Source organism: Stegodyphus dumicola, chromosome 1, assembly GCF_044657685.1.
Source record: "Stegodyphus dumicola isolate Sdum_Otavi_A_Nest chromosome 1, ASM4465768v1".
NCBI lineage: Eukaryota > Metazoa > Arthropoda > Arachnida > Araneae > Eresidae > Stegodyphus > Stegodyphus dumicola.
Window position 1 is genome coordinate 103,883,698 of NC_140768.1, and position 14,336 is coordinate 103,898,033.

Below are 14,336 nucleotides of genomic sequence, written 5' to 3' on the forward strand. Positions count from 1 at the left end.
CAAAAAAAAAAAAAAAAAAAAAAAGCTTAATATTTATTTGTTTACTTTATTAAACATTTCTTTCAATGTAAGTTGTTTAAGTTGCTTCGTTTTATGTGATAATACTTTCTCTTTAATTCTATAAACAGACATAATTTCTTGTTCAGTTACAAAGTTCCGCTGTTCAAGTCCTGTTAATTGCTGTGCCGAGAATACCGACTAACTTGTCAATCGAAATTTTTTCGTTTTCACTAACCTCTCTGTCACATTCTTCATGTCTTTATCCATTTTTTGCAGCAATTCCACTTTTTGTTTGTTGGACATCGAAACATACTTTCGTTTTGTAGATCCTTTGCAAGTTCCAGCATCGGAAATTCTATTTGACATAATCGAAAGTTCAAGTTTACTTTTATAAAATTGCTCTTACAGTCTGCAAAAAATAATAAGCGGGATCCAATTCGAAGATTAAGGAACAACGCAATCATTAACATTAACTGAAATAGATAATTAGATAATTTTAGCTTACACCGTCCGTTATACATTAAACGCGCAGGCGAAAACGTATTCTGCACTTGCGCACACGCATATGCGCAGTAGTCAAGGTCCTACGCGCACGCGTAAAACGCCTGTGCGCACGTGCCAAAGCGGCGCATACGCAGAAAGTTTTTAGCTTTGAGGTCCGGATTATGGATGTCCGAATTAACGATTTTTGACTGTAGCTGATTACATTGCTGTCTATCTTGCAAAGGATTGACATTGTAGAGTACTTATTCAATGTGCTCATATTTACATTAGCATTTATGGAGAGATATGGACCTTAGAAACATCCATGAAATCAGCCTACTTTGCCATGAAAAATCAAACTCCAAAAGCAATTACCAGTACTCAAAACATTTAAAGATGAAAGTCTATTTTAAAATAGAGCATAATTTTAGTCTTAGAACTTCATTGGAAATTTTATGTGGTTTATTTGCTATTTAATGATATTCCAGCACAAAATTTACTAGTATTAACTTGAATTTATTCAATGTGTATACTCATGATATTACATATAAAATAATACATCAAATTAAATATTTTTACTAAATATGATTATACTATTTTAATTCTGCTTATTTGGGAGCTGTTACTGTTGCCACGTGAATAAGAATTTAATTACTTTAATTTTTATAAATTATATTCAATTTATTTATCTACCTATGTCATTTCTGTGAAATTTTCTGACAAGAAATACAGTATTCAGTAATACAGGAAGTGAAAAAGTTAATATAAGATTAAAATTATTATAGCAGACAGATTCTAAGATGAATAAATGATATCAGATTTGTTTGTTAAATAGCAAAATTTGCTTTTGTAACTTTTAGCACTTGACTTCATTGGTTATAATAATGTGCATTTGAAAGTTGTTCAGTTATATTTGAAATCTAAAATTAAAATTTAATTAGTCATTCCAGATATTTTGTAGCTCATTAAAGCATATTGTATATCCATCAGTATTTATCTTTTCCTTGTTACTAAATTAAAAACCATTTACTGTATATTTAAAAATTTTTACTCAAGTTAATTTGCTGAAGTGAAATTAATTTAATTATATACAAGAACTTTTTATACATTATAAGATAAGATTTTGTAGGAAGGTTTGAAATAAGTTTTGTAAAGAAATAGTATATGTAACTTTCCATGTTATCCATATTGATAATTAGAACAGGGATTCCCAACCCTTTTCTTGCATTGACCATTTAAAAAATTTTTTTTCTCCGTCAACCCCCTTGTATTTTCTCTATAATACAACATACTCGTAATGTAAATAATTGCAAATAAATAACTTAATAGCAACTATGTTAAGAATATGAACAAATGTTTTGAAAATAGTCATTTCTTAAATTTATGTTTTATTATTTTACAGCTATTATTGTTTTTGATTTAAAAAATATGAACAAATTTTCAGAAACAAAATTACAGAGTATAATGTGCAGAATGTCTGCACTTGATAAATTGATTCATTTATTTATTAATTATTTTTTTAATATTTGGCCTAAATTATCAAAGTAATGGAGAAGTAAGTTATCAAAGTAATTTTTATTCAAGGTTTATACAAGCAAGTCAATTTTAGAATGAAAACTGAAGATAATAGTTCTGGATAGATATGAATTTATCTTCCTTGCAGTTACTTTTGTGTGGCATTGAACAATGAATATAATCAGCCAAGTAGAATATATGTTTGTTGAATTTTATTAATTGTGTCCTCATAGCATTGTCAGCTTCAAAAACAAATTCTATCATGATATTAAAAATATCTATAGAACATTGCAAACATTAACCCCCAAATTTCTTCAAAAGCAGAATGATATTTTTCCCTCTTGATTTAGACCATTGATTCTCAACTGGTGGTACGCAAAAGCAAAATAAGTGGTATGTAAAGAAACAGAGGCTGTTTGGCTGAACCGAAAAAAAGAATTTAAAGGCATTTCAAATGAAGCTATTAAATTTTTATCACATTTTTGCAGGACCTATTTTTGTGAACAAGGATTTCCTTCCATGTTATATTTGAAAAATAAATACAGAAGAAAATTAAAAGTGGATCCTAATTTACGATTAAAACGAAGTGAAATAGGACCAGACAATAAAGAAATTGATCTCCCTTAATTAGGCCCAAATTTCATGCTAAATTTTAGAATTAAAGTATTATAACTGAAATTTTGATAATTAAAATGGTAACCAATTTTCAATATATTTTTATGTGTGCATATTTAATACGAATAGCCAATAGGTTCTGCAAATAGCAATATATATTTTTTAATATTTTTATTGAGAAACTGAAAAATAATTACTGTAAAATGCAATGGTGGTACTAAGCTTTATAAGTTTTTGATTAGATGGTATACGTTAATCAAAAGGTTGAGAACCACTGATTTAAACCATCACCATCAAAAAACGAATTCCATATAATTTCGAAATTTGAATATGGAAATGAGAAATTTATACGGATTTCGTTTAATCACAGAACTCGTACCTCTTATCGAGCTCTTTTTTTCATCACATTACGGCTTCTCCTTTCACTCTCTTTAGCGAAAGTTTTCTCTTAGCTATTTCATATTTAATTAACCAAGATGTGGAAGTAATCCTATTTAATTGTAAAGGCACTCTGTTATCAAAACACCTTCGTCAGAACTAGTTCATGATGAACATTGTTGCATCATAGGAAGTGCTGCATGAAATCATGTCTCTACTTGTACAAATATCTTTTAAATAAACTGAATGTAAAAATATAGTTTTTATTTAGAATTAATTTCAATGAACGCACTGAATACTGTGGGAAAATGCTATACAAATGTAAAATTCTTTTGTTTCATATGCTAATTATTAATTATAATTTGTTTGATAGCTACTAGATGGCAGCACCCATTCCTCTGGAATGGGTGAATGAAATGAATTTTAGAAGTTATGTAGTAGTTTGATAACTTTTATGAAGAAATATGCTATTTGATAATAGTACATGTGGTTGTAAAGGAATTCGAACCTGTTTAAAATGTGAAAAGGGAAAGGTACACCCGATACCTGAATCTAATGAAAATAAACAGGTGAGGAAATTTGTTAAGCGCATTTCTGAGTTTCAAACTAGCACTTAACGAAATACTATGTGGGCAATATAGCAGTAAAAAGTTACGTTATAAATTTTTGAAACTGCTTAAAATTTTCTCCAGGTATATAGTATTAATAATTATTTAACAACAAACTGCAACAGGGTTATTATGATTTCATTAATAAGTTATCATGTTAGTTTTTGGTAAACATTCGGAAACGTCATGTTTCTACGTCACGCAAATAAACTCGTCGCATTTGCGCGCCTTCTGGGGGAGGGCGAAGATTTTTTTCCCGTATCTGTCAAGTTGTGTTTGTTTATTTTAATTGATATCTGCTCATTTAAATTAGTTGAACGATTTTTTTTCTAACTTTCCCTAAAAGAACGTCAACCCAGCCGGTCTCGAATCGAGATTTCACGTTCTCTGTAAGCTGCTGTGTCACTTTTCAAATCGTTGCCACCAAATATTATTACTCTGTATTATTTTTAAAAAATTAAATAAGGAAGAATCTGCATGCATGTATGTATTATGTCCCTCGCATTGTGAAGAAATAACGGTACTTAGGGCCATCAGATTTTGAATAACGTAGTCCTTCACCCGAACATGTACATCTGGAAGCCCAAATTCTGAATTTCAAATTTTATATTTCATATTTTGTAAAACTTTAAGGAAGTTTTGATTAACAAACTCGACGATTTGAAAATAAGAAGTGACGATACTATTCGGAATAAAACATCTTTATCTCCAGCACCCGAGACTGTATATAAGAAATTCTAAACATATGCCATTTATAAATATTTTGTGATTTTGTTGAATTTAATTTTATGTGGCTGAAATGAAAAACGTGATATTTAATTAATAAATTTAATACACAAAACGTTAATAAAAAGACAAAAAAAAAGTTTTGCAAGCCATCTTACTAAGAAATCTGAACATTCGTGTGACAAACTGAGAAAAGACTGAAAAAAAAAAAAAAAAATGTATGCCAACACTTAGCACAACACTTAGAATGGTGCCCAAGGCTCTTGCCAATGACAGATGTTATCTTGACCCCTTGCCACGATGAATTTCCTGGGCTTGCTTTGGTTTCAGAGGCCTGATCTAATGTTACTCTCGATCAGATGGGATAAGTCACTACAACAACATAACTTGGAGGCATTTATATTGAGACAAAACAAGCCTATAAAGATCAAAATTTCGTTCCTTAAAAGATGAACCAATATTGTATAGCTCCAAGTTTATATGATTCACTACTTCCTCTTTCTCTGAATAGTGAAAATTTTCAGCGTAGCACCAGACTTGGATAGAACTGTATCTACCCGAAGGAGTTAAATGGAATCATGGAGCTCATTAATATGAAATGTTGTCAGAAAATATTTTTTTACTGAGCTCTTACAATGAAGCTCTTTAGTTAAGAACTTGCATTCAGGAAGACATTTCTTTATCTACAGTAAATAATGTTTTTTCTTCAGATTCTCATAAAGAAACAATTAATTTTTTTGATCTTCCCTATGAATAAGAATCACTATCAAGATAATTCAAGAATGCCTTGCTGTTGTTGTGAGTAATCTCGCTTGTCTAATATCAGGCAAAGACCACGAATTTCTTCGTGGCAAGGAGGGAGTATTGTGCCTGTTGGCAAGAGCCTTGAGCACCATATAGGCGACAGCACAACTTTGCTCAGTTCTGCCCCCAATTTGAAGGAGAGCACCTTGGGGTGATTTGACTGAGGGCTCTCACCCTTTCTTCCCGTACCACCAACCTCTTGAGAAAACCTTCGGCTCGCCACATATTTAAGTGCCCCCATGCCACACAGTTACTATACATTTACAAACGTCTGTGCCTTCTCTGGGATTTGAATTTGGGCCCTTTGATGCGGCAGTTAGAGTCACTAACCACTATCCAGGTTGAGCAGCAGGAATGTCCTACTTAAGTTTAATTGTGTAACCAGTTGACATGTTTAGATTCCGCTATGAAAGCCCATTCATGTTTTTAGTTTAAGGTCAGAAATAATATAGGGTGTCTGAAAGAATACTTTTTGGTTCTCTTTCTTGGTTTTACACCTATCTTAGAGAGCTTTCATTCAGAACTCGGAGAAAGTAATGTAAAAGTGTTGTCCCTTACAGATGTAATATATATTGTAACCTTTGTAGTATTATTAGTGTTGTTCATATGTGTTTGGATAGATATTTAGAACACAGAATTTAAAATTTATTTAAAATATTTGTTTATTCTGTAAGTAAGAAATTTCTGGCCACATTTTCGACTGGTCCCTATATAACTAATTGGCAATTGATCCCTATGTGTAACTATAGTCTGGTACTTATATGTAAGCTTAACAGTATATGCCTTCCAGTAATTTTGAAAAATGGAAGGTACTATAAATTCCTTCCTGGCCGAGGGAAAACTATATAAGACTGGAGAGAGCATTAGTTCTCAGTTTTTACTTCAGAATCGACTTCATAGTATTGAGAGATCTGCATGCGAACTTCACTGTTTAGATGCGCTTTGCATTGCGTTGTGTTTAATATTTGTAGTAGTTACTGATTGTACTCTGTCATATGGAGAAGAGCTGTGTGTGTGCTTTTGTGAAAAGTTCCAGAACTGTAAAGTGTTTCCTTTGGGAAAATGAATTTTATCAGGCTATCGTCGGTCTTGTGTGCATTTAATACATTACGAACCCGTACACACGTAACAATTACAATAAAATATCTTTCATATTTACATAAAGCTAATGTCCATATATTAAAATAAATAAATACCAAGCTTATGAAAACGCTGACAGTATTGTATTCTAGACTCAAACTCAGTATCTAATTTGATATACTTTGTGAACAGTATTACACAACAAATTCTTAAAAATATTCCTCTGTTTTTTGTGCCGCAATCCAAGTAATTATTTGACACTTAAATTTGTGACAGTTTTATTGTTAGCATGAATGCATCTTGACATGCAAGAACTAAAGAAGAATATACTGATGCATTTTAGATGAATAGTGGGTAAAATTTGTAGAAGTGTTGGGGGGAAGGGGAAAATTAACATTGTATTGTCAGACATGCTTCTATATACAAGTAAATAAATACACATTTAAATTTTACACCTTAAATGTGAGTGTAAGATTAATCCGAAAATTTGTCGAATTTTCTGCTATTAAACTATCTGCCTTTGACATGACACTTAGTAAATAAAGGTAACACACAAAATGTTAAAAAAATGCCACTTTGGACGTAATTTAAAATCTAAAACATTTCAGATCTTCTTTTTTTACTTCCTTGTACGAAGTAAAAAAGGAAGTATTGTAATAACGAAAAGTTTCACGCAGCATATTTCAATGAAAATATCCATTTTGACCATTTTCGAATGCAATTTAACAATGTATTTCCATGATATCTGTACTTAAGGACAGAATAAAACACTCTTTTCCTCAAAAAAAAATTATAAAACTGCTTTAAAATGAATTCTGAAGAGAATTTTTCTGTACGAACATATGTATGTACGTACGTATCTCGCATAACTCAAAAACGAGTAGTCGCAGAATGTTGAAATTTTGTATATAGGACTACTATAACATGCATATGTGCACCTCGTATTTTGATTGCAATCGGCCGTGCCAAACGTATATAAATATATTTATATATATATCCCTCTGTTACCCGGCTCAGTGATCTCAGTTTCTTTAACTCTTATATGTTTGTAAATTGTACATTTTTTGCTTTAAAAATGATTGAATTATGCTGTTCTTATCTCCCAGTTGAGGTTTATATGCCTTTAGTAAATCTGTATGCAATATTTTTAGAATTATCAACAATTTTAAAGTTGTTTAAGTGCCGCTAAGTCTAATAATTTTTTTTTGATGGCGGCTATTGCTTGTTTACATTTGAAACAGCAGAGTAGTAGATTTGTTGCCAATCTAGAGAAACGTAGCTTCACAACAACAAAGGTAACGCCTTCATTTATTATTGCCAATTAAATTATGCTTAATCCTTTCTGGAATTTTTTTCGAGGAAATAATCATTTAAGATTTACTTTAATTTTTAATACAGATATTTTGAGTTTTTATGTATTTTTGCCTTGTCGCGAAGTGAGAACTGAATTAATTGAATGAAAAATACTAAATCTTCTGTGAAAAACTGTTTCTTTTTTGTTTTGTTTGCTTAATTTCTTTAATACATCATTCTAGCTTTATTATAGTATTCGAATAGAACATGTGGCAATGATTAGATAATTCTATAAATGATATAAATTTTCTGCATTCTGAGTTATAATATGAACGAAATATGCGTTAAGTGAACCTAGCGCCAGAGTGTCGCTATGGTAAACAAAAAAGTGAATTTTAAAGAATGTGTTTATTTTATTGTGGTTTATGCGCTGTTGGCGAAGTAGGTTTAATTCAATCCAATAAGTTTAAGCGAAATGCAAGAAAAAATGCGTATAATTTAATATTCCGTACAAAAGAGGCCTTGTGGTGTACACATCAGATTTTTTTTTTTTTTTTTTTTTTTTTTAAGATTTAAAAAAAAATTTATGTTCTTGGATAATGAACGTTTGTCAGGAAGTTGGTTAATTTATTTATTAGGATAATTAATATTTGCATTAAGGGATATTGCTAATTTGATTGTAATTTTTTTATATGTAATACATTTTATTGAAATTTGTTTTTTAATCCAAAGGGGAAATTTGCCCAGGACTGTTAATTTCGTTTTGGCATTTTACGTTGTTTCACTTTTTAAATTGTTGCCACCAAATATTATTGCCCTGTATTATATTTAAAGAAATTAAACAATGAAGAATCTGCATAAATGTATATATGTTTCTCACATTGTGATTAAACAACGGTACCTAGAGTCATCAAATTTTGAATAACGTAATCCTCCTGCAAATATGGGCATCTGGAATAACAAATTTGGAATTTGTTTTATTATCTATCTCATATTTTGTAAAACTTGAACTAATTTTTGATTATACAACTCAAAGATTTCAAAGTGAGCAATGGCAACACTGTACGAAACTTATTTTTTTATCTTAAGCGCGCAAGATTGTGTATCGGAAATTCTAAAGAAATGCTCATTTTAAAATTATTTTGCGATATTGCTGTTGAACTGAATTTTATGGTTTAAGTGCGAAGAACATGATATTTAATAAATAAAGTAACATACAAAACGTTAAAAAAAGAATAAACGTTAAACTGAAACATTAACATACAAACGTTAAAATCATTTTTATTTTAAAAGAGGGCAAAAAGTTTGTTTTATAATCTGGGAAAATTTTTAAACTTTATATCCAATACATTTTCAGAAGCCAAAATTTTAAAATTATAAACGTCAGATAGTCTAAAAATCAAGCAATTTTCAAAAACTCTCCCAAAATTTAGAAATTAAGTTTTAGTTTTCAGACAAGTTTCGTTGAAGAGAATTTTTCCAGCTGTATTTGATGGCACAGAGTGTAAATTCCTGGTATGTTTAACTTGTGTATTAAACAAAGGTATGTGTGAAAAAATTTAAATCATTTAAATATCAAATAAAAAGAAAAGCGCTAAATCAAATTTTGAAAAAAGTCCCTTGATCGTATTTCAATTTCATCTGCCAATAGTCTATGTTCAAAATCTGAATTCGACAGCTTATCAGGAAGTAGGTTAAAAATCGAAAATTTCCACTCACAGTGAAACATTATGAGCAAATTATATAAGAGCTTTAGTAGAGAATCTGTATTATGTTTTGCACCTCGCATTGTGTAAAAACGACGATATTTAGAGCCATCCAATTTTAAATACCCGAACATGGGCACTTCGAAGTCTGAATTTTAAATTCCAAATTTGTTTTACAGCTGTTTTATATTTTGTAGAAATTTAATGAATTCTGATTAACAAACTCAGCGATCTGAGAGTGAGCAGTGGCAACATTGTTTGAAATAAGACAGTTTTATCTCCAGCACGTGAGACTGTTGCCATTTGAAAAAATGTAAGATATTACAGTCAAAAGTTGTTAATCCGGACTCGTCGGGACTTCGGCGATTCCGGATTATCGATTTTTCCGGATTATAAATCATCAGTTTAAATCTGGTAAAATGGCATGCAGAAATTATAAAATTAAAAATATGAAACCGTAATTTACGAAATAAAGAACAATTATGATCTAAAGGGTATCAAAATTTACAAAAAAAAAAAGCTTAATATTTATTTGTTTGCTTTATTAAACATTTCTTTCAATGTAAGTTGTTTATGTTGCTTTGTTTTTTATGTGATAATACATTCTCTTTAATTCTATAAACAGACATAATTTCTTGTGCAGTTACAAAGTTCCGCTGTTCAAGTCCTATAATTGCTGTGTCGAGAATACCGACTAATTTGTCAATCGAAATTTTTTCGTTTTCAATAACCTCTGTTACTTTCTTCGCTATCGGAAGCGAATTATAATGACGAGGCATTTGATTTAAATCAGATCAAAGACGGAGTACATCGAGATGAAATACTACATTGAGTAAGCAATTATAAGCCAAATAAAATAAAAACATCTGCCCTTAAGATAAGGATAGTGCTGACAGATCAACTTCCAATTCATTGCACGCCGACGCGGCGTTAAAGATAAACAAAGTTTAGATAAACAAACGTTAAAGTTTAGATAAACAAAGGATATGCCTTTATCCATTTTTGCAGCAATTCCACTTTTTGTTTAATGGACTCCGAAAGATACTTTCGCTTTGTATATCCTTTACATATTAGTAAATATATATCGGAAATTCTATTTGACATAATCGAAAGTTCAAGCTTACTTTTATAAAATTGCTCTAACAGTCTGCAAAAAATAATAATCCGGATCCAATTCGAAGATTAAGGAACAACGCAATCTGCAACATTAACTGAAATAGATAATTAGATAATTTTAGCTTAGCTTATCCCGTCCGTTATACATTAAACGCGCATTCGTAAACGTATTTTGCGCACGCGCACACGCAAATTCGCAGCTGTAAAGGTCTTACGCGCATGCGTCGGACGCATGCGCAGAAAGTTTGTAGCTTTGAGGTCCGGATTATAGATCATTCCAGATTATGGGTGTCCGAATTAACGACTTTTGACTGTATTTTTCAGTTTTAATCAATGATCTCAGCTATTTAAAAGCTATGTGTTGCAGCAGCCTGAAATAAAATACTTTTATCTTCCACGCGCCAGTGCATCGCTAATCAGTAAAACGCGAGGTATTTTCACATTTAATCTGAATGTTACTGGTTAACAAACCAAGCGATTTAAAAGCAATCAACACAGTTCTGAACAATATTTTTTCTCTCTTTTAATATTATTTATTTAAATAAAAATGTATCTAAATCACGAGATGTAATTACACTAGTTGTCAAAACCATCATATATATATATATATATATATATATATGTGTGTGTGTGTGTGTAATAAATTCAAGAGCAGGAATTTGGATGGCTTTGAAGTGTTGATCCATAATGACTAGGAAATTGGAGGCGAATGCACATTAAATCTTCAGTTTTATTTTTAGCACCATGTTCGGCTACACAAAAGTTGGCACATTAAATGTGCCTGTTCCAAAGGACTTACATTTTTGATAACTTTGTAGCAAGAAAGCAGCAGCAGACAGACAGTAGTCCAGCTAAGGCAAAGCGTAGAAAGGAATTGCGTAATGTTCAGGATGAAATCTTAAGTCAAACTGAGTTAGTTTTGGTTTTCAAAGCATTTTGATTATATAGTTAATATTGCTATAAAATTATTATTGGCTGCTTGAGTTATACTTCAATTTACATCACCAGAATTACGTAAGAATCATATGACATAGATTTCTCTCGAAATGACGCAGTGCAAATAGATGTAGCTATTTTTAGAATAGAGAAGGGAAATTTACGTTGCTAATTTAATCTTTAACATATTCATTATTTTTCTTACACACATATATATATAATAAAACTGCGGTTCGAAGACACGACATGAATGATTTCATTATGATTATGGCACAAACTTGAATTAAAATTTTCGGTGAAACAAGACTTTTCCCATGATTCACTGTGAACAACAAATCCGTGTAGATTTCTTCATAATTAGAACTGGCCGAAAATGTAACGAAAGCACAAATTTAGAAGGACTGATGGCAAGAACACTGAGATGTAGGAGCGTAGCAATGTTGATTGTGTAAGAACTTGATGCTTAGAGCGTCCATCCATTTTGAAGAAGAAGCAGTCGAGCCGGATTAAATTCCTTTTTTATTTAAATTCACATTTTGTGGCCACGATCATTTGGCACTCCAGACGTGCCTATTTCCAGAACAGTTTTGACACTAGTGTGATATAAGCGATCACTGCAGAGCATAGATGATTGCCGCAAATGTCTTAAGATGAAAGCATAAGCCTTAAGAGAGAGAGTCGCAGTACTTCAGAGGAAGAATGGAGGAGGTCAAGTTTCAGTTCGAATTAGTTTTGGTTTACAATTATTTTGACTAGGGCAAGAGACATCTGCATTAAGCATTACGTAAGATCGCATGATTACTTTGAATGACGCAATTTAGACTCATGGCGCTATTTTACAAGGAGGTTAGAATAGAAGGAGGGAAGGTTCAACTGAAACGGTGAAGCTTGGCGGCCATGTTACTGTTATCGCTGTGACTTGTGCAAAAAAGTCTGTAATTACAATATTTTTTCTTCTTTTCTTTTTGAAGCATGTCAGCTTGTGTTGTATATGAATGCACAAACAGATTTTCGAAAAAGGTTCCTGGAATTACTTTTCCCGCGTAAGTATTGATTTTCTTTAATTTTTTTTTTTTTTTTAATAAAATTTGATAAGTTAGGTAAAAAATATCACAATGTAATGTTGTTTTCTTTCCAGATGTGAAAAAAAGGGCTTAATAGTAATCAAAATATGTTAAATACATTTTAATGTTTCTGTTTATAGCTGGCATCTTTGTTCCTTAACATACAATGATGTATGCTAGAATTTAAACTGTATAATTTGAACGTTTTAGGTAATTCGTTTGATAATTTTCATGAAAAGTAAGACACCAATTGTTACTATTTTTATGAATTGTAAAGGTGTTAAACAAAGTAATGCTTTTCTATATGTATTAATTATTATTAATTTTTAAGTTTTGTGAACTGTTAGGAATATAATTTGTGCATTTGATCAAGATAAACTAACTTTTCTGTTGTTAAATTTTTTTTTTTTTTTTGCATAAATTTACAAATTTGTGGGCAGTATAGCGATAAAAGTAAGTAAAATATTTACACAACTGAACATGTGGAAAGATGTATCCAAAAATATAGGTATAGGTATATTTCTGTAATTCAGCTTAATTCAAGGCAATTTCTTTGAGATTCATAACTATGAAACGCGCATAAACTGAAATCACTGAATTCACATAAATCTGTTTTATTTTATTAATATTTATTTTCTTGTTGTTATAAGGTTTTTGGTTGTGAAAAGAATCTTTTTAAACTTTCATTTAAAAAAAAAAAAATGCAACTTGTGACTATTATTTTAGAAAATTATCTGCTATTAATTTCAGGTTAAAATTATTTTAAATGATTCTTTAATAAATTACAATATTGTGAATAAATCAGAAATATCACTTCTTAAAGGAAAAATTGGAAAGTACACCCAACAGGTTGCTAATAAAACCTAAACAAATTCTTGAAATACGCAGAATCATTATTTTTAAAGGCTTTAATGTTATGCACATGCATTTAGATTTCGAACTTTTTCTTAATGATGTTCTGTACGTAGTAAATTACGGATATCATCTTTATAACTTTAAAACAAAAAACTAACAATAGCGAAGCATTTCATTATAAATTTTACATATTTTTAGTGAAAAATACATGCACGGAACAGCTTAAAAACACGTACGTTTCACTGCCGTAATGCAATATTTTGAAGTTACAAACATGGACGCCGCTTGTTCGGTGTAGTTTCATTCCCCGATAGTAGAGGAAACTGCGAACCCTCCCTTCTTCTATTGTAACCTCCTTGCTATTTTTAGATAGAGAGAGGAAGTCCCCAAATGAAATAAAAAATAAAAAGGGTTATAGAATAGCGAATTATATTTAAAAGTTTGCTGTCATATTTTTTATCTTATACATATCTTATATATATATGTTGAAGTTTGCCAGTTCCCGAATTGGCCGGCCATTTCGCACATTGACTGTGTCGTGTGAATGAATAGCGTATATGCGACTTTGGCCAGCCACTTTCCGAAGTGCCCGGAACTCCCTGGCCAAGGTTCGGTGTGCTATATTTTCAGTGTATCTGACATCCATGTATCGAATCACGAAGATGGCAACGCGTTATTGTTTATGGGCTCGCCAACTGAATAGTTTCGATTGCGGGTTAGTGTGCTTTTCCCGGGTAGGTAAGCTCTTTCAATATTCGTTTATTTTTTTGTTATACTATGGATCAAACTCAGTTTCAAGAATTTGTACATGCTTTCCAAGCACAGCAACTACAATTTTTCGAATAGTTTCTCCGTACTCAAATTTCACCACTCAGTGCCATTAAATGGTGCCTCAGTGCCATTAGTGGTGCCCAGTGCCAAAGTACTGTTCAACCGTCCATAAATCCAATTTTACTTCAATGATTTGAAAATTTCGATTCTAAAAAGAGAGTCATTTAAATATAAAAGATTTGAAAATTTTCGTGATATAAAAGCAACTAAAAGCAAACAAAGAATCTTGTGCTCAGATGCTTCTTAACGATTTAAGGACCATTGTTCCCAAATGGGAACATCATGTTTAAAAAATTACCGAAATTTTAAACTTAACTAATATTTTA

The 14,336-nt window shown here is 31.0% G+C and overlaps 1 protein-coding gene across 4 annotated transcripts in view; it reads left to right on the plus strand.

Moving 5' to 3' along the window:
* LOC118197800 (alpha-ketoglutarate-dependent dioxygenase alkB homolog 4) overlaps positions 1–14,336 on the plus strand; it is a 197,994-nt gene that overhangs the window by 152,128 nt on the left and 31,530 nt on the right. Inside the window, exon 1 of one of the 4 annotated variants that reach the window (XM_085818588.1) lies at positions 3,383–3,560. The exons of 2 other annotated variants lie outside the window; for them this stretch is intronic. In XM_085818588.1, coding sequence (XP_085674714.1) covers positions 3,456–3,560 — 105 coding nt within the window. In that variant the 5' untranslated portion in view covers positions 3,383–3,455. Of the gene's footprint in view, positions 1–3,382; positions 3,561–12,240; positions 12,304–14,336 lie in introns of those variants that run through there. One more of the 4 variants, XM_085818597.1, reaches the window with a different exon arrangement.